Here is a 24,403-nt window from a genome sequence, read left to right as displayed (position 1 = left end):
GCTCAACTAACTGAGCCACCAAGTTGCCCCAGTGCTGTGAATTTTTCATTTCCACGTGTTAATAGATTGAGCCAGCTTCCCTCAGAAGCTGTTGTACTCGAGGTGCAAAGCTGGTACTGAACTTGGATTGGAGTAGGAAGGGCTGAAGGGAAGAGAGCCAAGGAGACCAGTGAACAGAGACCACAAGCACGGACACCAGAGAGCTTGTCCAAATGTGTGATCTTCTGGTCTTGTCAGGGGATCTAGTGCTTGTTGCCAGCCCCATCAGGAGAGGATTCTTTGACAGCTCACTCTGACTGCTGTACTGACCTGGTGGTATCCAGATAAAAAACTTTCCAGAGGCTCTCCAGGTGCATCTGAAGAGGAGGTGTTATTAAGGTAGATGGATGAGGCCTACTTGTTAAATAGATACTAGACTTAAAGGGGCAAAATCCAGTCCACCTACTGTCCTCGGAAGCTGAGAACCTACCACTAACAAAGAGACCAGAAATGGTTCTCAGGGATCCTCTTCCCTCTGTGCTTGTGCGTTCAGGTGTCTGGCCTCACCCTTCTTCTGTCTACACAGAAGACCTTACACTTGGTCACAGTGTACCTCTTAGAACACAATACCTTGTTGAAATAATAGTATTCATAGTGACTGCTTCTCAAGTGCAAAACAAAGCAGAACATTTTTGCAATTCCTATGAAATGAAAGTATTTAATTATCATCCCTTAGATTTTTTTTGGAATTAATGTCATAATTCAACAGTTTAAAAAAATTTTAATGTTCATTTGTGTGTGTGTGTGTGTGTGTGTGTGAGAGAGAGAGAGAGAGAGAGAGAGTGTGTGTGTGTGTGTGTGTGTTGGGAAGGGGCAGAGAACGAGGGAGACCCAGAATCCGAAGCAGGCTCCAGGCTTTGAGTTGTCAGCACAGAGCCCAACGTGGGGCTGGAACTCACAAACTACGAGATCCTGACCTGAGCCGAAGTCGGATGGTTAACCAACTGAGCTGCCCAGGTGCCCCAATGCAACACTTTTTGGGGTGAAACAACCTGGGTCAGAGAGAATAGATGGCGAGAACTCTTCAGAGAGTTGAGGTCTGGGTTTTGGGTTTTTGGCTCTTGAGCCAGTAAGCAAAAGCAGGGCTTGCATTGTCTTTTTTTCAAGTCCATGTAACTTGCCACCTAGGCCCTGAATTCACAGGCACCCCCTGCGGTAAGAGACTGAGGAAGAAGTGCAGTGAGAGACCTTTATGGGTAAAAATGAAAGGTAGCATAGAAAATTGAGATGAGCAAGGACTTTTGAATCAGACCTGCATTTACTAGTTGGGGACCCTTCAAAGAGTTTTCTTGTTTGTAAAATGGGGTTAATAACAGTATCCAAAAGGATTTTTTGTAAGAGTTAAATGAGATGATGTACATAAAATACTTTATAACATACTAATTGGAACATAGGAAATACCCAATAAATACTAGCTGCTATTATTATTATTCCTGGTGGATGGGCTCCTGCTGTGTATACCCAAAGTCAAACTAAATTAATTAAAAGCAAAAGTAGCTGAGGTGATTTCTTGACTAAGGCACAAAGCTGCCCTTCCCTCTTTGGGAGTCTTCTGAGCCAAATGGAGTCTTCTGGATTTGCTTCTGTCTTTTCTTCTGTGCTCTGTGCTGCGTTCCATCTCAGCCGCCTGTCCTTGGAGGAGAGTATTTATATACAAAATAATTTTAAAAAATTTAGTTCTCCCAATCCTAAGAATCTTCCATTTTAAATGGTTCAGCCGTTTGTTAGCACTTTAAAACTATCATGTGCTATGCTGAAATGCATAACACAAAAGTACATTGTTGCCAAATGTCCTGTGTTGAAGTGATTCAGAGTACTTCCCATCAGTGATAATGTAGCCACATGGGGGCAGGATAAAGGAGCCATAGCACTGAGTCCACAACCCTAATCCACTCAATTGAACTGTTTCCAGATCATGTCACACGAGCTCTTCTCCAGATTTAGTCTCCGGTTCTTTGGAAGATGATAAAATGGTAGCCTGGGTTGGAAGCCATTGTGTTTATTCTTCGTGATTAGAAGAATCTTGTACTTTCTCGGCTGGGAAGAGGTGGCATGTATTGGTGATGAGCCCAACGAACAAAACAGGAAGGACATGATGTGGAAGGAAAAATTGACCACGTAGGGCTCTCATTTGTGAAAACACCACACATTGTCACCTCAACCTGTCCAGCCTCACACTGCAGAGACAAGAGAACTCAAAGAATATTTTTAGAAACGTGGGTTCCTAGACATCAAAGAAAGAACTGCAATGAAAAATAGTACTAAACTATAATTCAGGAAGTGCCAGGTGGAGGCTGGTTCTGAGATCTCGGAAAATGAAGCCTTACCTACAGAAAAGCGGCCGAGCACACCTGCTAAGGAGCTGGGAAGCAGGCTTGAAGAACTCCTCCCGTGTTCCAGGAAGGAAATGCTCCCCTCCAGATCACAGTCCAGACAATACTGAAGAAGTGTAGTTTGATTATATTTGCATGTGGGAGGTGGCCCTGAGGATGTCCTTCCTGAATGGAGATCAAAAGCGCGAGTCAATTTAGCTTTCTTTTTGCTTAAGCCAGGTTTGGTCTGCTTTTTATCCCCATGAGCAATCTACCTGAGTAGACGCTTCAGCTAACTTCATGAGAAGGAGAAGTGTATCTGAGGAAAAGAGACATCTATTTGACTGAAATATATTAAAGTGAAATATATTGCACAGCTGCTTTATTTTTATAGAGATGTCCTTGAGACAAGCCACAGGTGCTGGGATGTCATCAAAACTTAACAGTGTTCCTGAATACGCGTAGTGGTAGCAGCAGTAGGAGTAATAGTGGGTGGTATTCGCCTAATAAGCTAGTGGACGGGGCTGACTTCTCTAAGGGGCTGGGTGTCCCTTCCATGTTGGGTGGTTCTCTGCTCTGACTTCTCCCTGGCAAAGTGGGTTTCCTGTTAATACTTGTCTTTGTGTCTCATTCAGATTCTTTTGCTCCACTTTAGCAAGTAGGCAGTGCATGGGAAGGAAGCCATGGATTCTAGGGCTAGAGTTTTGTCTCTTGGCCACTCACAACCCCACCCAAAGGAGGTGCCACTCTGAAGTTTGAGGCAGGATTCATTTTTGGTAACTAAAAATGTTTCAAATTCTCATGGTCGACATATTATTCACTTCTTTATTTTGAAATCTTGGATACACTAAAATGTGAAGGTTTTAGAAGGTACCAGGAAGCTCACCACGTGTGTGAGACTTGTTTTTTTCTGTGCATTATGGAAATATTGCAGGTTCATTTTATGACGTGTGCTCATTAATATATTTACGATACTAATTGTTCTTTTGAGGGAGAAGGTTCTTTTGTTTGCAAATGCCATTGAATTCACTTTCTCTTTCTTGAGATTGTTTCTAATTGGCTGTAAAATATTTCTCAGGGTCCTGGGTGCCCACATTCTGCCTGTAGTTTGTACAGCTACACTCTTGTTCTAAGTAACTACCAGCTACAGAATGTTTCTCACATCTCAAACCCATGCATCTAGGCCTAACATTCCCACACGAATCCTCTACGGGGCATATTATTAGCACAATTTTTTTTTAATCCCAGAAAACTAAAACTTAAAAGTAACAGGTGGTCTCTCAGCAAATGATGGTGCTCCTGGGGCCACAGCAAGACCTTTGGCTCCAAAGCCAGTGTGCATTCTTTCACTTGTTTTTTATTTGCTTCTTTTTTTTTAATTGAAAAAATTGTAAATATGGAAAATCATAGAGAATGCTAGAAACAAAGACCCATGTATTGTCCTCTAGAATTGAGTGTTAACATTTTGGCATATTTCAGGTTTCTTTCAAGTCCTAGAAAACATTACAGACGAAGAATTGTCTTTTTATTCCTCTGATCTTTTTCCATCTTCTCTACTCTCTCCCTCTTCAGAAGCAATTTGTTCTCCATCCAGGGCACGTTCTGATGCTTTTACTACGTACATATGTATTTGTCATCAGTATTTAGCCTAACTTCGGTGTTTACAAATGGATGTACATTTTTATTTATAATAGATAAGTAGATTTTATTGTACCTCTTATTCAACTTTTCCCCCAGTTACATTCTTGTTTCTTTTTTTTTAAATTTTTTTTTAACGTTTATTTATTTTTGAGACAGAGAGAGACAGAGCATGAACGGGGGAGGGGCAGAGAGAGAGAGGGAGACACAGAATCGGAAGCAGGCTCCAGGCTCTGAGCCATCAGCCCAGAGCCTGACGCGGGGCTCGAACCCACGGACCGCGAGATCGTGACCTGAGCCGAAGTCGGACGCTTAACCGACTGAGCCACCCAGGCGCCCCTACATTCTTGTTTCTGATGTTACAGATAAATATAAATTATTTATTTTAATGGCTCTGTAATATTTCATTGTGTGAATGTATTGTCATGTGTCCTATTGATACTTAGCTTGTTTCTGAATTTCTGTTCTTTTACAAACAATGCCAAGCACGTCTCTTTGCTTCTGTACTTCCGGAACATAGTTGGAGTCACTTGGTCCCCAGAGAGGGACTTCCACCCACCTGGGGGGTGGATTTCCCCACATCCTCACCACCTCTTGGCATGGTTGGACTATAAATGTAGCCATTTGTGAAACAGTATCTCCTTTAACTTTCATTTGCTTCAGCCCGATACCACTCATCACTACAGGTGCGGCTGAGCATCTTCTCATTAGCTCGTTGAGCATTCAGGCTTCCGCCTTTGTGAACTGGCTGTTCATATCCTTTGCTCCCTTTCCTGTTTGGCTGTCTTGTCTCCTGCTGATCTGTCGGAACTGTGGATCCTGCCAACGTCGATCGTTTGTCAAAATGTGTTTGCATGCTATTGTCTTCTCCCAGTCAATGTTTTTGTTCGTTTCGTTATGGTATCTTGTAAAATGTACAAGTTTTAAATTTTGGTATAAATGTATCCATCCTTTGGTGCTGTTTGTGTGTCTTGTTTGTCTGCTGTAAGGTTATTTGTGTAATACTTTTATGAAAGTTTTGTTTTTTATCTTTAATTACAGCCTCCCACACTCATACCCTTTATCTTCTTCCTTACTCTTTCTCTGTAGCACTTATCCTATTATATATACTACACTTACCTATTTTGCTTACTTATTGTCTGTTTCCCTCCACTAGAATGTAAGCTCCATGAGGGCAGTGGTTTTTCTCTGTTTTGTTCTTGGCTGTGCTCCTAACATCTGCAACAGTCACTGGCATATAGTAGGTGCTCAATAAATACTTGTTGAACAAATAAAGAATAATCCATGTGGAATTTATTTTTGTGTATATACTGTGAATAGGAATCCATTTTTTTTGTTTCTGTTTTTGTGGGGGTTTTTTTGTGGTTTTTTGTTTTGTTTTGTTTTTTCTCACGGGAAGCTTGTTTCTCTAACAGCACTCATTGAATAGTCCATCTTTGCCCCACTGATTTTTTCGTGACCTCTTTATCACCCTGGACTTGTTTTCCTTGTGCCACTGTCTTTAAATATTCCTGTTCTTCTGCCCTGATGGGTTAGTCAACATTTTGAAGTGTCTTTTAGGAACAAAATGCAAAAGTGGATGCGTTCTTGCCCTCAAAAGACTTTCTGGTTGACCCTAAAACTTGTTAGAACTCAAGGCAGAATATGACAGGTATTAACCAGGGGTATGAGCTGTGTGCTGGTGACACAGAATCTGGAGACGGTAGTGATTAAGTTCATGGGCTTTGAGTAAATTGAACCTGGCTTTTCATCCTACTCCTTTCTTGGCTCGGCTTTTTATCTTGAACAAGTTACTTATTCTCCAGCATTCAGTTTCCTCACAAACAAAATGAGTACGATCATAATAGTACCTTCTTCGGAGGCTGTTGTAGGATTGATTGATGAAATGCATGCTAAGGGCTTAGCACAGAGCCCATAAATGTTCACTGTTGTGGGTATGGGTACAGAGGCCTTAGGGAGGAGGTGATACTTGACCAGGTCTTGCCGGGTGGATTGGATTTTTCTAGGCAGGGATTGAATGGGTGGCAAAGGACATGACAGACAAAATACAGAATAAATAACAACGGTGACAACAAAGGAAAACAAAAACACGGAGACCAGAAAAAATGTAGGGTGGGTTCAGAGAGCTATTAATCCAGTTTGACTGGATTGCCGTGGGAAGTGATAATAAGAAGCCCAGAAATGAGGCCGGGACCAGTTGTGGGTGAGCACCCACTCAGCACCAAGCTGAGAAAATATCCTGTGTTACCCTGCTCCTGATTCCTCAGTGATGCCCTTTGCCTGGTCAGATCTGACCACAGATGTCTCTGGCAGGAGGTGCTGGGCAAATAGGAGAGGAGAGAAGCAGGAAGGGCAGCTAGGAGGCTCCCAGGAGAACCCTGGCCCGTGCAGGTGAGGGTCTGTACTCCAGGACACTTGAGCTTTAGGGACACTTTAAAAACTAACATTTTTAAAGCACCAGCTGTGTACCACGTGTGGAGCTGGATGCCTCCATATGCATCATCTCACTACATTAGACTGAAACAAGTTTCTCCCTGGATATACCTGTTCCGTGTAGGGTCTGCATCTCTCGAGGAAAGCATGGGGGTAGAGAAGCTTAGAGTGCCCGCTTCCCCACCTCTCCATTCCACTTTCTTCCTCTAAAGTCAGAGGGAAAAAGAACAGCCTAAAGACGTAAGGTCCCAGCAAATGCTTTGTGAAAGAAACTACCTGCCAACAGTCTTCCCAGCCTTGCCTAATTTCCAGGCAGCTTTGCAGTGATGGGTTGTCATCATAGGGAGGGTGGAAGCAGACCTCTGAACTTTACTGTGTAGAGAGAAGGAGCTAGAGCTTTGAAATGGGAGAGATATGAGCTTAGATTCAGCCCTGCCAGCGTCCAGTCTTGGGTGACCAGCTGTCCTGGTTTGCCAGCGAATGAGAATGCTCCAGGCACATGAGACTCCCAGTGCTAAAGCCTGGGCAGTCCCAGGCAAGGAGGGGTGAGCTGGCCACCCTCTTCAGCCCCCAGGTCTGACCCCTTCCCTCACCCCATCTGCAGTCGGCAGGTGCATCCTGTCTAGGGGGTACGAAACATCACTGTGTTCCTCCCTTTATTGTACTTGCTTGCGAGTTTGATTTTCTGCTTACTGCTTGCCTTCCTCACCAGGACAGGTGGCCTATGAAGGTGAAGGTCAGATCATTCTAGCTGACTGCTGTGCTCCCAGCATCTAACACTGAGCCTGAAACGGAGGTGATCAGAGGGGACTGCTGAGGGAATGATGGGTAATAAAACTCTAGGAACCTCAGTTTCCTCCTCTGTAGTGGATAACCGCTCCTAGGGTTGTTTCTGAGAATAATAAGGGAACCCAGCAATAACCCTGGTAACCAGGACACCCCTAGGCCTTCCTTCCCAGTGGTCCATTATTCTCCCTCAGGTCGGAAAACCAGTTGATTCATCCTTCCCTGATGTTTATGTAGCCCACCATGTTTAGGCACCTGAGAGAATCAGGGTGCTATTCCTCTCTTGAAAGAGAAGTTGGGTTGTCTTTACTTATAAGATAGAAATCAAACCAAATTAGATTATTTTACCTCAGAAGCCAGTTTCAACGGATCCTTTTGAATGGTGTAGTTCTATTATTATATATTACTTCAAACTTAATAGAAAAAAATTGATTAAAATATGTGCCCTGTTCATATCTAGCCTGGCTGAATGCCACAAGACACATTAATTGGAAATGAATTTCTACAAACCCAATCAAGCATCATGAAGATGAAAAATGGACCTTTTTCCCCCTCCGTTCCTTCATTGATTTTTCATTTTCCCCACTCAGAGCTTCATTTAGCAATTTTTCAGTTTCGTTTTGTTGTGGCCTTAATTCATTCCCTTCACTCCCCCCCAAAATGAGATAATGCACCATTTTCCTTGTCCTTTTTAAACGGTTCTTTTATGTTGCATTAGTGTAGGGCAGATTCCAATCTTGTCATATTTCCCTGTGCTTTATTATTATTATTTTTTTTGGAAAACAGGGTAACTTTATTATTTTTTAAATTCTTACCGTGGTGGTTTTTATCAAGGAGAATGCACTTCAAAAATACAATAACTATGAAATTACAGTGTTACAAGACTTCTGAAATAGAATTAAGAGCAGCCGTAGCAACTATGAAAAACCTTTTCAGAGGAAGAGTATAGAGTGTCAATTATTCTCATTTTTCATGGTCGGGGGGCAGATACATGGACATCAAGCAGGATTCCTATTTTGGTAAGGGTGAGGAGAACAATTATTTTCTAGATCACAGAGGGGAACACTGAGTTTGGTTGGAAAACAAGGACCTGTCAGGACAAGAGGAGGCAAAAGGACACTAAATCCAGAAGTGAGCTCTAGAAGATTCTTGGCTATCCAAATGATCCATGTTTGCCCTGGTCGGTTCACTGCTCCATTGGGCCTCTAAGGGGGGTCGAAAATGATAATGGGAATCTTCAAACTATTTTCTTGTGAATTTTTCAAATACTCTCACAGCCGCTGAGAAGTCTACAAGGACTCATAATAAAGTATCTTACTGCTTTACTTTTACCTAGAATTCATAACCCTGGTTGTCGCGTTTTGATGAGAGGCTTTAATTGGAAGTTGGTCATCTTCGGTATGTTTTTCAATGGGAAAATGATTTTTTTCTTCATAAATGTGGTTCAAAGCAGTCTTTTGAAATGAGGGTACATGGGAAAGAGTAACAAATTGGAGTTGTTGGTGATAGAGGTTGGGAGCTTTATTTATTAACGTGTGGTCAAGTTTCACAATACACGCGCACGCACACACACAGCTCTCACACCCTGATTTTGAATAAATGTGCCTGTGGGCCTTAATTGGTTATTCCTAAAATTTGAATGAAAATGAAAGTAAACAAATTTCCAAGAAAACAACTGGTTAAAACTTAGTTTGGATTGAAAAAAAAAAAATCTAATTCCCTTTTCCTTGCCTGATGTTGATGTGATTCAGTGTGATCATCAGTTTTAACATACCTCCTAGTATTGTGCTCCTTTTTGGTGTATGTTTACTGTTTCATTTAAGGCATTTTCCAGATACACATATATTGTCATTTGCCAGCTGGTAAAACACAACACCCTACAACACAGTTTCTTGAAAAAACATACCAAGTGCTGCCTACTATTTAGTATGTATTTGCTGCTGCATTTCTTACATTCGTTAATTTCTCTTCGCATCCTCTGCCTCAATAGTGAGTTACGTTTCATGAGTTTTGCACAATCGGGTACTATTCACATAATTCTAATTATAGGGCTGTATTGTATTCTGACATTAACACGAAATGACCTGTGACCTGCATGTCTGTCACTAACAAGAAAAAAAAATCAGGAAGCTGAGAAGCCTCGCAACTTTCAGGGTTGCTCTGAATCCATAACAGGATCTTACTAAAATTTTGTACAGTTTCACTGCGTTCCAGCTGACACTCAAGCTGTTTTTGAAAGAAATCGGTAGGAGTCCTTTCACTACAGCGATCTGTTTCCAGAAGCAGGTTGTAAAAATGTGTGAATTGACAAGGGTGATTTCATCTTCTAAGAGAAACAGTTCTTTTATATAAGATCATTGATACAGTAAACACATCTTCCCTGTGGGTGTGCTGTCTAGTGCTAGAGAGATGTCGACAAAGGATGGTAGTATAAGTGAGGTGTCTTAACGGGTTGTTCAGAGGGCTGAGGTAGAACATAAGAGGGAGACATGAAGCCGGCCTGGAAGACTTGGGAACTGCTGCTCTGGGAGGTGACTAGTGAGTATCTTGTGACAGCAGGAGATTTCTGGGTGGAGAGGGGGATAGAGGGTGGGAAGGCATGGTTGGTGGAAGCACCAGCCTGTGCAAAGGCCCAGAGGCAGGACCACTGTATGTCCATGGAGTGCTGAGAAGATGGAGTGGCTTAAACGTAGGGTTCATCTGGGACAGGACAGGCATTGAAAGGACACTGGGGAGATACAGGGGGGACCATAGCAGAAGGGCGTCAATCCATGCTAGGGAGTTTGAATGTCAGAAGCTTCGGAGGGCTTTTAAGTAGGAGAGTGATACTATTCAGCATCTCTGGGCGGTTGGCCTAGAAGTCACTGTTTTGTAAAACCTCCCCCTAGGTGATTCCATTGTGCAGCCATGGCTTAACAGGGATTGCTTAGCTAAAATCACCCATGGAGGTATCTCAGTAGTGGCAAATGTGAAGAAAAGCCATTATCAGTTCTAAGAAAATAGAGGATACACCTTTCCCCCAAAACATACCACTTTAAACATCAGACTGGCTGTAGTCTTAAGAGACCTAGCATCCCATGTGATCATTAGGCTGCAAGACGTATATATTCAGCTTGAGTTACAAAGAAACATGCTTATCAAGACAAAAATAAGAAAAAAATTCTAACGTTAGTTAAGAGATTCCAGATTTTACCAGACGGGTTTCTTCTTTTGTTCTAGAAGGGGGTCTGCTATTTGGTACTGAAACTTAACGGTTGTGACAAGATTATGTTCTTAAGTAAAATGGATGAGGTCTGGAAAGTAAGTGCTTCCAATTTCTCATTTCTTAATGTCTTGATTCGAGCCTGGTAGCTTGGTCATTTACCACCACCTGGTGACAGCTAGACCTAAACGCAGCTTCATGAAGAATACATGAACCTCTTCAAGGTCAAATTTACAAACATGAATGTATCAAAAAGAGCAAAGGTTGCATGCCAGCTGCATGGTACCCTGCATTTTGGAGTAGCCCCGATGTGGGAGGTGCTCTTAGGGATACATTCACCTTGGTTCATCAAGGACTCCAAGAATCTGTTCCAGACAGTTTTGCCCCAGAAGTCTAAGGGATGGATTGTTGAAAGATAGATGCATGGAGCCACTGATTCACTCATTCATTGTCTGGGAATATAAAGATGACCAAGGTCTTTACTCTCAAGAAGCTCACAGTCTAGGGAGGGAGAAATACTAGTAATAACATAGCAGCTAAATTTTGAGAGTTTATCATGTGCTGGGTTCTATAGGAGACAGTGTTTGAAGGTGCTTTGATGTTGGCAGTCGTAAATAACACTGTTTTCCACACAAATGTGTCATTTAGAGATTGCGCCTCACAACAGATGTCTTCTAGGAGGACACTGGGGTGTGTGCAAGGGGCAGACCCCGGGTAGACTCAGTTGGGATTCAAGGTTGGTGCCCCGTGTAGCGTATGAGGGGCAAGGCATGCAGGTCTGCCAGCCTTGGTGTCCTTTTTTCTCTCATCTGAACAAGTCAACCCTGGTCACAGAACACACCATACAAGATGCCTCTGTAAGGAATGGTCAAGGATGAAAGTATTCACTTAACACAAGAGCACGATCGCTTCTGGAAGCTTCAGTTGCTGGGAAAGGCAAGCCCTGGCAGCAGAACCTTCAGCACCCCTAAACCCTTCCCACAGTCCTTCTGTCTCTCCCGAAGGGGGTGCCTCTTTTGCTCCAGCATCAGCCCTCTGTCCTCTTAGAACACCCAGGATTTGCTTCCCTCAGCATCCTCCAGGTGACATCTCGGCCCCATAGCTCCTCCTTTCTTTAAATGACAATCCTGTCAGTATTTTCCTGGGAACTGATCATCAGGGTGCTTTTCGATCCTAGCTTCCTTAGACTCACAAACTTCTCTGATTACTCCAGAGATAGTGAAACAAGTGTATTTGAAGTCCCTTTCTAGGTTATTTGATGAAATTTACCCCAACCTCCTTGGAACATTGTAGCTAATTTCACTACCCGTTTTGCCTTTTGTTTAAAGAACTAAAGTCAATTTTTAAAAAATCTTAATACTGTAGGAAGGAATGAAAAAGGAACACTATAAGGATGATTTTTTTTTATTTTTTTATTTTTTAATATATGAAATTTACTGTCAAATTGGTTTCCATACAACACCCAGTGCTCTATAAGGATGATTTTTGAAAACTCTTCCTATAAATATTGAAGGACATTTTAAGAAACGAAACTTTCTTTTTGCCTGTAATCCTACCCAAACGTCAGAACTGTTCCATTTATCTAACTTCTGGCTTTTACCTTCAATCATTGTGAGTTTTGTTTTTTTTTTTAATCCCTTGAGGCTTTTCGTAAACACTTACATTTTGCAATATATTTGTTTGTAGCTTCTGTGTAATATATTCCATCAAAGTGAAATTCCATAATGTATTACCTAGTCCTTTAGTGCTAGACATTAAGGCTATTTCCATTTTCTATTATAAATAATAGGACCAAGAAGATCTTTGTATATACAGCTTTTTTCCTATGTCTGAATGATATCCTTAGGATAAATTCCCAGGAGTGGGATTAGTGGGTCAAAGGGTATGAACAGCTTTATGGCTCTTAATATTTATTGCTAAATTGCCCAAAGGGTCATTCTAATTTACAATGCCACCTGCAACACACGAGAGAAGCTGTCTCTCTCAGCCCTTTCAGCATGGAGTTCTTCAGCCAGTGGTTTGGGGCAAATTTAATTGTTATTAAAGGGTAACTTGTTACTGTTTTTAATTGGTAGTTTCTTTAATTATTATCCACATTGGATGGTTTTTCTTAAATGTGTTTCTTATTATATTCTATTTAGTATGGCTTGCTTTTTATGTCAGAGGATTGTATTTTTTGACACTAGGTGGAATTTAAAATATTTTATTGTGAAAATGTCAAATGCACTCAGGACAGAGAGGCTAATCGATGAAACCTCCTAGGCTCGTTACCAGATTCAACAAATAGCAAGGCTTAGCTCTGTTTGCTTTACTTGTCCCTTCTTTTTCTCTTTTTTTCCCTTTGTGTAGTTATTTTAAAGCAAATCCCAGATATTCTGCTTGTGTTTTTTATGCTCTTCATTATACATTTCTGAAACATATGGCCTTTTTCTTATTTAATCATAATGCCACTGTCTCATCTAACATAATTAATGATAGTTCCTTGGTATCATTTAATACCTATCCTAAAATTTTCTGAAATGTCTTTAACATGTCCTTTTCACTGTTGCTTTGTGTCACTCAGTCTACAGAGAAGGTCCATTATGTTTGATGGTTGTGCTTCTAACGTCTTTTAATCTAGAGCATGCTTCTCCCCGTCCGTTCTCCTCTCCCACCAAGTTTCCCCCACCCAGTGACATTGCAGGACCCGAGTCCGTTGTCGTATAAAAGTTCCCACATTATGGATTTGACTTTTTATTAGCTCCGGCAGCCTGGTGAGATTCGGTTTTAAGTTTCTTGTGGGGGTAAGCAAGAATACTTCATGGTGGCACTGTGTGATTTACTCCGTATCTCTTCTGCAGTCACCGTGGGGATTGTCCCGCTTCGGGTGATGATGCTGAGGTGGATTGTGGATTCAGATGGCGACAGCCCAAGACACAGTTGTAAAGTTCCTCATTAGCTTTGCCCCTGACCATTTCATCTATTAATGATGGTTGCTTGAGTTTCCTAGGGATTGCACAATGGTGATTTTCAAAATCTGTCACTTTCCCATTAACTGGAATTCTTCTGAAAAGTAAAACTTTTTCCCCTCTTAAACTGGGACTTTTTAGTAATCTCAAAATGTGGTTTATACAAGAAAGTCAGGATAAATGCCTTATTCTTCCTCTAAATTGCCAACTTTTTTTAATGTTTATTTATTTATTTTTGGGAGAGAGAGTACAAGAAGGGGAGGGACACAGAAAGAGAGGGAGATAGAGACTCCAAAGCAGGCTCCATGCTGTCAGCATAGAGCCCGACCTAGAGCTTGAACTCATGTACCATGAGATCATGACCTGAACCAAAGTCGGACACTTAACCGCCTGAGCCACTCTGGCACCCCAGATTGTCAGCTTTCTAAGTAAGCAGTTGGTTCCCTTGTCACTCCCAGTGGTGTGCAATGAGTCACTGTTGCTGTTGGTTTTGTTTTTGAGGAGTCCTAAAGTACTTAGGGTCTTAAAAACATGTATATTTCATGTGTTTTACTCAATTACATTCATGATTCTTTTGACACTCACATTGTCCCATCCTTGGCCCAAGGGAGACCCTTAACATATTTTTTTTCAGGCATAACAAGGTGTCTTGGGTTCATCTAGTATATTTTTACGCCTTGAGATGAGCTGTTCCTCCAAGATGATTGGTGTTTTGTTGGTGAGGGATGGTATTTAGGTGCCACAATCTGGATGTATTCTGTGCTTATTGTTATTATTTCTAAGTTTTCTCAGCAGGCAGAGTTAGGAAATGCATATTTAACAAAGGAAAATAAAATACTATGAGTTCATACTGATATTTTCATTTCAAATTTAACAAAACTTTCTTTTTCGTTTTTTGATTTCACCTTTGTTTCTCTCTCTTACACGAAAAACCTTGATTCCAAACATTATTATATGACAGTATTTCAAATAGTTTCAAAACAACAGGACCAGTATTGTCAACAGTTTTCCTAGTGAATAAGAGACTTCTTTGCAGTTCTGTTATGTTTAGAATACATTCTACTAAAAACAAAGTCACATTAGCTTGTTCTAACAACACTTGGGTTCTTTTCACCAGTTTGATATACAGTTAGGGTCCTTTATTTCACTTTGTTTTCAAGTTCTAGGAGTTGCTTCTTTTTTCCTTTTTCGTTTCATTTTATTGTTTGAATCTGTAAAATGCGCTTTCAAAACTAAACGTAGGCAACAAGGTATTACCAAAAAAGTATTTCTAATGCCTGCTCTGAGTTCCTGCCTCTCCCTATTGGCAGCTCTTTCTTAATAATTATGGTTTGTTTTATCTTTGCAGAATTTTTTTTTGTAAATATATATGCATTCATATGGACTCACCTGTTTTATACTGAAGTTCACATACCATATGATCCTTACAACGCACCATATCTGGTCTAGATATCTTCATAGCCATCCATGTCATGATGAGCCATGGTTTATTTAACCAGCCACTTATTGATTAATGGAGTTCTGTTTTCTTTGTGTCTTTTAAAAACAAAAGTCCTTTGTCCACGTCATTTTATATTTTGGCCCGTGTGTCTTTGGGGATCTCTTTCTGGAAATGGGATTGCTGGGCCGAAGGGCAATGCGATTATACTCGTGTTAGATTGACTTCTAACAGAATTGTGTCATTTTGCATTGAGAAGGATTATTTAAAAAGATTTGCAAATGTACAAATTCAGTATCTGAGATTCTTGGAAAGTTAGCATGTTCTTCAACACCACAAGTTAGTTATTGATCAAACTTGCACACTGTTCCCACTGTTGTTTATGACATAGCCTGGTACACAGCACCCTGGTTTCTGCTTTTTTTTTTTTTTTTAAGTTTGTTTATTTACTTAGAGAGAGTGAGCGCAAGCAGGGGAGGAGCACAGAGAAGGAGAGAGAATCCCAAGCAGGCTCTGCTCCGTCAGCGCACAGCCGATGCAGGGCTCAGACTCACTGAAGTGTGAGATCGTAACCTGAGCCGAGATAGAGAGTTGGGCGCTTAACTGACTGTGCCACCCGTCGCACCCTGGTTCCTGCTTTTAGGGCATCCATGGTTTGTCTCTGGAACATGACATGAATGAAAAGCAAAGTCAGAGTAGCTGAAGATAGACTGTGTTGTAAAAGCAAAGGTGAAAGCCCAGCTCAAGTCTCTCTGTTTAGGAAGCCTTCCCCGCTTATCGCAGGCCACGTGGGTGATTGATCCTGTCAATTCCATTTGTACTTTTAGGGACAGTGACCCTTATTCCAGGCCGAAACTTTTGACCCCTGGTTGAACAGATACGAATGTATTAACAGGAATAACAGGGCTGAATGTTTGAAATGTGGGCCGCCTCACAAATTTAAGCTGAATAATTATTTTCTGTAGAGCTGTGTTTGCATTCCCCAAAGCATGTTCTCTGGAACATACATGGGACGTTAGTAAGGGTTACCCAGCAAAATCAGTGTGGAAATGACAGGTTAAACAAACCCAGTGAGATGTGACTCCAAAATTTTGTGCTGTCCCACGCTTACATGGCCACAGAGTCCTCTTTTCCAGGGAGCATCTCGTGTTCATAGTGTTCCATGAAACACAAGGAACCAACATGTGGCTTCTGTTTCAATGAAAACCAAAGGGATCCCTTCTAGTTGATTAACTCGTGTTTGTACAATTCTGCATTTTTTTTAACAGTTTTTAATTTGTTTCTTTCTAGATTGAATCATTAAAGAAAAAGGTGCAGCAGAAACAGCTCTTAATACTGCAGCTTTTAGAAAAGATATCTTTCTTGGAAGGAGAGGTAAGAAACTATGTTTCTTTAAGCTGGTGTCTTCCCTACCATTATATTTTATGTTGCTGAGCCTACCACCGACACTTAATTAAAAATATGGCTATTTCCTGGCCTTATAAAATTGATTGAAGGTTAACTGCCAACACTGAAAATGAGGTTCTGACAGCTAGTTTTTCTTTACCACCTGACTCTCCTCATTCCTGATTGCTGTGCTCACCCTTGCTTTTTGGCTCTCATTTTTCTTGTTCAAGAATTTTCTTAGCAAGTCGGATAAGCTGTTGAACAACACTGATCATTTCCCACATTTATGTAGTGCTTCATACTTTTGTGAAATATTTTTCATGCACATTCCTCACATGGTTCTCTCAGCAACTCTAAGAAAGGCAAGACAAGGATCATTATCTTTATATTAACAAATGTTTTAAAAGGAGGCAGGTGGCTTTGCTCAAGATCACCCAGCTTAGTTAATGACAGAGCCAGGCTGAGAGAAGGGTTCCTAACCAGTGCTCTGCTGTGACATTGAGTCAGCAGGTTTAGAGGTGACTTAATTTCACCTGAAACTTTCAAGATATTTAGTCTTCCTGATGAAAAAGTTACTTTGGAGATTTGGTGTAGGTTCCAGAAAAGGAAATTATGGATTTGGAAGAACCTGAAGAGCTTAGGCATTAATAGAAGGAGAAGCCAAAATCTATTTGCTCTGAATGCTCTTTATTAACAACTTGGCACTGAGCCTCTTCCTTCTGAGCCTCATGAATCTCTCCTTGTCTCTGTTCAACATAGTTCTTCCCCAGAGGGAGACAGCCCTGGAGAGAATGATGAAGTGAGGAAACAGGAAAGAAACGACATTTGTTAAGCACCTGGTATCGTTGGATGTTGTTAATTGCTTTCCACATCCTTTGTAGAACATAAGAGGTTAAGAGCAGAATAGGGCTTGCCCAAGTTGGAACCCTAGATCTGCCTCTTACGAGCTGGGCGACGCTGGGGGAGTTTCTTATAATTAGAACAGGGATGGTAATTGCACCTACATGTGTGTGACTGTGCAGTAAGGATGCATAGAAAATGCCTGGCATGTTTATTAAGAGGGATGTCTTATGAATTAGATTATATTTCTCCCATTTTTTAGATGGGGAAACTGAGGTTCAGGGGCATTAAGGAACCTGTCCAAGGTGATAATAGAAATGGGTAAGACTGAATTCAAAGCCTGGGCTCTAACTGCCGTGTTTGTAGGAGGGACAAACTGTTTTCATTTATTCTGTTTCGGGAGCTCCCTATAAAAGTCAGGACCAGAAGTCCCTCATGGCCCACAGGGACCTGATAGCAGATTCAAGCCCAAGGAGTCTCAGGGTCCTGACAGCTGAGTAAGTGGGTTTTTGCCCCATCCCTCTCCTGCCTTCCCCTCCACAGTCCCTAGGTCCAGCTCCAGCCTTACAGATGGCCATTTCTGAGATTGCCCTGTGAAGTCACCATTCCCTGTGGGAAGAATCACACCTTCCCCAGTGCGATCAGAGAGTGAGGGCCCTGGTGCAAGCCCATGGGTCCAGAGAGAGGGAGGCTCCAGCAGAATGGAAGGAGAAGCTGACGGGAGGCACAGCAGGTCACCCAAGTAGTGCCCACCAGCCCTCCCCTCCCCCCGACTGTGCCACTCAAGCCAGCTCTACTAGTAGATGACGAAATATACGAGGGGATGTTATGCAGAGAAAACAGCCTAATGCATGTGTATGCTTTAATGCTTCATTTCTTTTTTCTTTTTTAAATTTTTTTTAAATGTTCATTTATTTTTGAGAGAGGCAGGGACAGAGACAGAGTGTGAGCAGGGGAGGGGCAGAGAGAGAGTGGGGGACACAGAACTGGGAGCAGGCTCCAGGCTCTGAGCTGTCAGCACAGAGCCCGATGTGGGCTCAAACTCATGAACTGTGAGATCATGACCTGAGCTGAAGTCGGAGGCTTAACCGACTGAGCCTCCCAGGTGCCCCTGATGCTTCATTTCTTAAACTCCTTTCTTGTCCAGACTCTGAGATGTAGATATTAGTCCATATAGTTTATTTGGTAGGTGATCCCAGGAAGCCCCAGTAGAGGAGGGGGAAGTTGAGTCAGGGAAAGGCCGAAAGCCGATAATGGGTGCCTTGCTGAGGACATTGCCACCGTGGGCACCTGCAGCTCACTTTCCTTGGGGGTCTCTAGGAGGTGCTGTGCACGGCTCTGAGTTATCCTTGCCAAAAGGTCAGAAACCTGGGCATTTCACCACTAACTCCCATCCGCCACTGGTTGAGGCCTGCTCCTAGGGGAGCAGGGGGAGCAATTGTGGTCTGTCTTGGCACAGCCACCTAGACTCTGGTGGTTAGAGGAAGCCCCCAGGAAAAGTCACAAGTGCCTGTCAGGAAATGGATATGAGCGGGACCAGCAGTGTCTGCTGTGTATATCCAATAAGCAAGACTTTGAGAGCCCGTTTTCCTTGAGAATTTAAACTGAAGGTAAATTTGTTTGACTCAATTCCCATAAACTATTTAAAATCCACTACAAATGTAGTATGGCTAATTCCTCTTGATTACTTCCTACATCCACTTAAACAGCAGGTAACACACACACACACACACACACACACACACACACACACACACTAAGTTACACACTTGATCTTAGCCAAAAGGCCGAGAAGCGATAATAAGTTACACAATGATACGATTTAATAATACATTTATACTTGAACTTATTCTAAAATATATAAATATCTTGGACTTAATTTATTTCTTCATTGTTTGTTTTATATATCTTCCCAGGGCTATTGTTTTAGTTATTTCAGTGTTTTCTTAGAGTTAACGTTGTAATACTTTCCAGACAGGTGCAGGGCTCTTTCAGATCGGAAGGAGACAGAATAGCTTTTCTGAGTAGCTCTAAGGTTAAAGGGTACAGATTCTGGGGTGAGCACACAGGGTGAGGTGACTTCAAGGTGATTCAGAGTCAGGACCCCTTATCATCATGATGTATGGACCTAGTTTTTAGAACTATTAAAAATTTACGTGTTCCTTATTGGTATTTTACCATACTTTGTTGGGCTAGGTAGAGGTTTCACCTCCTAGAAGATGAGAGATTTGAATTGAGAACTTGGTTTCCTCTTTAGGTTGTTTGACTAGTTTATCCTGTTACAAACACACTGTTGTCTTTGGGTGCCTTGCTAATTGTGTGTGACCACTAATGGCACTGATCTCTGCCCCTCTTTCCACCTGGTTGATTACCAAGGCCAAGCAGTCCTTTCGTGGGCCCTAAGGTCCTGGGATGACCCAACTTAACAGCCTTTGTTATTAAAAAAAATTTTTTTTTAAATATTTATTTTTGAGAGAGAGCATGAGCAGGCGAGGGGCAGAGAGAGAGAGGGAGACACAGAATCTGAAGCAGGTACCAGGCTCTGAGCTGTCAGCACAGAGCCCGATGCGGGGCTTGAACCCCCAAACCTCGAGGTCATGACCTGAGATGAAGTCGGACGCTTAACCAACTGAGTCAGCCAAGCACCCCCAGTTTCTTTTATTATTTTACCTGATACAGAATTTTTATAAACAAACATTTAATACTCTATAAAAGAAACTACATCACCTTATATGTTAATGCTTTCTAGTTTTAAAATCATAGCTTATAACATAGCTTATCTTAGTCACCTTTCTTTTTTATTAAAACAATCTTTGTGTACACTTGATATTAATCTTTCCTTTGAAAGTGTTGTGAACACAAGGCATTTCTAAGACTCAATATGTTTCCATAATAATAATTTCATTCTCCTTGGCCTTTTTTGGTGCCCAGATTGTCACAACTCAGCTAGGGCGAGTTCTCTTACGTTAACTTCTTTGCCCATGTAGCAGGGTTCTTGATGCTTTTGGGTTCATTATTGCTGTCCTCGTTTTTGTCCCGTTTCACAATATGGCATTGGCTTGTCTCCAAGGAGTCCTGGTTCATTTTAGTGGAGAACTATACTGAAAACTACTCGGGCATGAGAACTGGTCATGGCTAAAGCTCTGTGCCTAGTGTTAGGTCAGTTTTAGTAATGACAGAACTGGGGGGAAATGTGTCTTTTTAAGATGATGAAGTCCCACCAACATTTCCAAATTTGTCTAATTATATTGCTTTACAATGCAGGGTTCTGTTGGCCACTAAGAATTTCTATGATGTTCACCTGTTCTAACACCAGTAATTTTTATATCACGCTTTCCATCCCTCTGCTTTAAACCATAATGATGCCAAAGGTGGTGTTTCAGAGACCTTTGAAAAGTTTTGACAGACACATCTGATAACCTCTTGTATTCCATCTTATTAATAAAGTAGCTACCTTTTATTAAGGGCCTAAACTCAGACTCTGAAGCTAAGCTGCCTGAGTTCAAATCTCCACTCTGTCACTTACCTAGTCATGTAATCTTGGGTGAGTTACTTAACTGTTCTGGGCCTTAGTTTGCTCATCTGTAAAACAGAGTCTTCTCTTTACCTTGGTATCTTCTCCATAGAGTTGTTACGAGGATTAAATTAATACTAAGTGATGAGAAAAGTACATGGCTCATAGTAAATGCCATATGTGTTTACTATTTCTCCAGCTGTATGGGTCCCAGGGTCTCCTTTCATTTTATGTATTTCTTTCTCCTCCCTGCCTTCTTTTTAAATATTTTTTTTCCTTTTTTAAAAATTTTGAGAAAGTGTGAATGGGGGAGGGGTAGAGAGAGGAGTGAGAGGGAGAGAGAGAGAATCCTGAGCAGGCTCTGCTCTATCAGCAGAGACCCACGTGGGGCTCAAACCCACAAATTCATGAGATCATGACCTGAGCGGAAGTTGCAGGCTTAACCAACTGAACCACCCAGGGGCCACACCTTTTTTTTTTTTTTTTTTTAAATAGAGAATGTGGATCATTTTGGTCTCTGAATTCATCGTTCATACTTACTAATGCTTACACTCATTAGATTTTGAACCCCCACCCCCCACCAGATCCCTAAAAGTTAGTTCCATTAACCAATTCAAAATCTCCCCGGTACAAAAATGTCCATTCGTTTTCCCTTTTCTTTTTTTCCAAGCATTTTTTTTTTTACGTGCCTGCCTCTTGAAAAAGGACTATCCCATCCCCTATTTCCGATATAGAAAATGTTATTAAAATAAAATTATAAGCATATGCCTCCATAAGGTCGATAAGCTTTCTGAAACTGAACAGATTCCATTCCATTCTTCTCTGCTGCAAATCCTGAACCTACAGTTAAATTCAAAGGTAAGAGGAAAGGAGTCAAATGAGTTGGTTTTGTCCACCCTGAATTTAATGCGTGTTGTATGGTACATAAACCTCTCAATGTGTCTGTTGTGCATTCCTGGGACTATTAGTAATTTTCCAGTGTAGTAGTGGGGCGGCAGCACCAGGCACCGGGGCTCCGCGTCCGCATTTTATTGGACACGCGTTCCTGTTTAGTGCGTGTGCTACACCTCCAGCCGTTCCCTCCCCTGGGCCCGAGGGAGTCGGGGGAGGAGGTGGCTGCCATACGCTTGTGACCTAATTGCCAAAAAATGCCACAAGGTGCTGCACCAGGTCCTTCCTTCCTGGAAGGCACAGCGCCTCTGAGCTGCATTTCCCATCTGAACACAAGGGGGTGGTATTTGAAAGGACAACCCTGGGATCTGGAGGTCCAGCCTGAGAAGCAATCACTTGGGTTAGAGTCTGTGGAACTGAGAGCAGAGGCTTTGTTTGCCTGTACGAGTCCTGGCAGTTTTGTTTTAAGTATTTCTTAATCTGTCCCTCCTTCTCTAACTTCCTCCTCCTGACCCTGTTGAGGCTCCCACCTTCTCTTTTTTTTTTTTTTTTCTTGTGTGTTCATTTACGTGAACAAACCACATCTATGTAAAGTGTATGGTGACAGATGGGAACTAGGCTACTTGTGGTGGTCACTTCACAATATATTCAATAGTGAATCATGGGGTGCCTGGGTAGCTCAGTTTGTTAGATCATGAGCTCTCAGTTTGTGGGTTCGAGCCCTGCATTGGGTTCTGTGCTGACAGCTCAGAGCCTGGAGCCTGCTTTGGATTCTGAGTCTCTCTCTCCTCTGCCCTTGCCCCACTTGCTCCCTGTCTCTCTCCTTATCTCAAAAATAAACATCAAAAAAAATAATGAATCACTGTTGTATACCTGAAACTACTATAATGTGATGTAATACCTAAAAAAATTAACATATATAATTCAGTGACTTTTGACAGTTGTATTACCTGTGGAACCCCCACTACAATCTAGATACAAAACATTTCCATCACTTCCCAAAGAGTCCCTGGGTCCCTTTGTGGTCCCTCTCTCCATCACCCCCTACCCCCTGTAGGCAGCCAGTGGTGGTTTTGTGCGTGGGAGGGTCACTTTATCACTTTGTGTCACTGTGGACTTGTCTGCATTTTCTGTAAGAGAAATCATGCAGTACGGACTCTTCTGTGTCAGCATCTCTCTCTCGGCATGATGATTTTCGCTGTACCCATGTTGCATGCACCCATTTTTACTGCAAAGTGGCATTCCCTTGTATTTATCTGCTCATTTGCTGATGCACATTGGAGTTTCCAGTTGGGGGCTCTTGTGAATGAAGCTGTGATGAGTATTACAGTACAAGTCATGATGTGGATATACGTCTTCACTCCTCTTGGGTAAAGTCCTAATAGTGGAATAGTGATGGAATGAATGGTAGACGCAGGTTTAAAAAGAAAACTGTGTGCTTTTTGTGTTCTCTGAAATCTTTGCCTACTACAAGCTCACAGAGATTTTCTCCTGGGATTTTCCCTAAACATTTTATAGTTTTTGCTTTTTAATTTATACCTGTAATCCACTTGAATTCTTGTGTTTGGTGTGAAGTAATAGTATACATACATATTTTCCCCACATAGATACCCAGTTACTTCCTTTGAGCATCCTTTTCATTCCTGTTATTGATAATTTGTATGCCACCCTCCCCTACTCTCTCTCTCCTTTGATCAGTCTAGCCTAAGGGGTTCTCAATTTTCTTGACGTTTTCAAAAATTAGAACAGCTTTTGGCTTTGTTGATATTCTCTGTTGTCTATTTTTCCATGATATTGAGTTTTGCTCTGATATTCATTATTCCCTTCCTTCTAATTATTTTGGTGTTACTTTGCTCTTTCTCTAGCTCCTTTGGTGGACATTAGGTCACTGATTTTAGAGTTTTCTTGTTTTTTAAAGTTTTTTTATTTTTTATTTTTTATCTATTTTGAGGGAGAGAGCATGAGCAGGGGAGGGGCAGAGAGAGGGAAAGAGAATCCCAAGCAGGCTCCATGCTATCAGTGCAGAGCCTGATTCAGGGTTGGAACTCATGAACTGTGAGATCCAATGACCTGAGCCAAGGTCAGATGCTTAACTGACTGAGCCACCCAGGCACCCCCAAACTTTCTTCTTTTTTAATATCAGCAACTATCAATGTCCCTGCATGCTCTCTTCAGTAGCACCCCTCGACTTTGCTGTTGTATTTTCATTATCATCCAGTTTGAAACATTTCCTAATTTCTTTTGGGATTCTTCTTTGACCTGTAGGTTACTTGGAAGTGTGTGGTTTAACCTCCAAATATTTCAGGGTTCCTTAGCTATTGTTTTTTATTTCTAATTTGTGTTATAGTCAGCAAATATACTTTGTATTGTCTTACCTATTTTAAATTTATTGAGTCTTGTTTTATGGCTCAGCATATGATTTGGTTTGTGTAAAAAGGTATTCTATTTTGTGTTCTATAAATATCAGTTAGATTTAGGTTGTTGATACTATTGTTTATGTTCTTTCTGATTTTTGTGTAATTGTTCTATGAGTTGTTGACAGAAGGGTGTTAAAATCCATCACTATGGTTTTAGACCAGCTCTTTAATTTTGTTATTTTTTTTACTTCATATATTTTGAAGCTCTCTCATTAGACACACATTTTTTTTATTGCCTGTCTTGGTGATGAATTGACCTTTTCATTATTATAAAATGTTTGCCACTGCTTTGTTCATACTGTGTGTCTTGTAGTCTATTTTCCCCGGTATTAATATAGCTATTCCTGACCTCGTAAGTTAACTGTTGGCCTTGTGTGTCTTTCTCCATCCACTTAGTTTTAACTGATCCATGTCTTTGTCTTTAGTGCAGGTCTCTTGTAGACAGCACATAAATATTGCTTTTGTATATATTGTGATAGTCTCTTTTACTGGACTATATAGTTCATTCGCATTTGCTAATTAATATGATTGGATTTAGGCCTATCATTTTATTGTTTTT

General features: G+C 41.4%; 1 protein-coding gene across 2 annotated transcripts in view; it reads left to right on the top strand.

Moving 5' to 3' along the window:
• The window catches only part of MYZAP (myocardial zonula adherens protein), a 90,412-nt gene that overhangs the window by 51,023 nt on the left and 14,986 nt on the right, over positions 1-24,403 (top strand). Inside the window, exon 11 of one of the 2 annotated variants that reach the window (XM_058737599.1) lies at positions 16,087-16,170. In XM_058737599.1, the coding sequence (XP_058593582.1) occupies positions 16,087-16,170 (84 nt within the window). Of the gene's footprint in view, positions 1-1,951; positions 4,101-16,086; positions 16,171-24,403 lie in introns of those variants that run through there. The other variant, XM_058737600.1, reaches the window with a different exon arrangement.

The sequence above is a fragment of the Neofelis nebulosa genome, chromosome 7, assembly GCF_028018385.1.
Source record: "Neofelis nebulosa isolate mNeoNeb1 chromosome 7, mNeoNeb1.pri, whole genome shotgun sequence".
Taxonomy (NCBI): domain Eukaryota; kingdom Metazoa; phylum Chordata; class Mammalia; order Carnivora; family Felidae; genus Neofelis; species Neofelis nebulosa.
The sequence above is the reverse complement of the archived record's forward strand: the minus strand, read 5'-3'. Positions and strand labels throughout refer to the sequence as shown.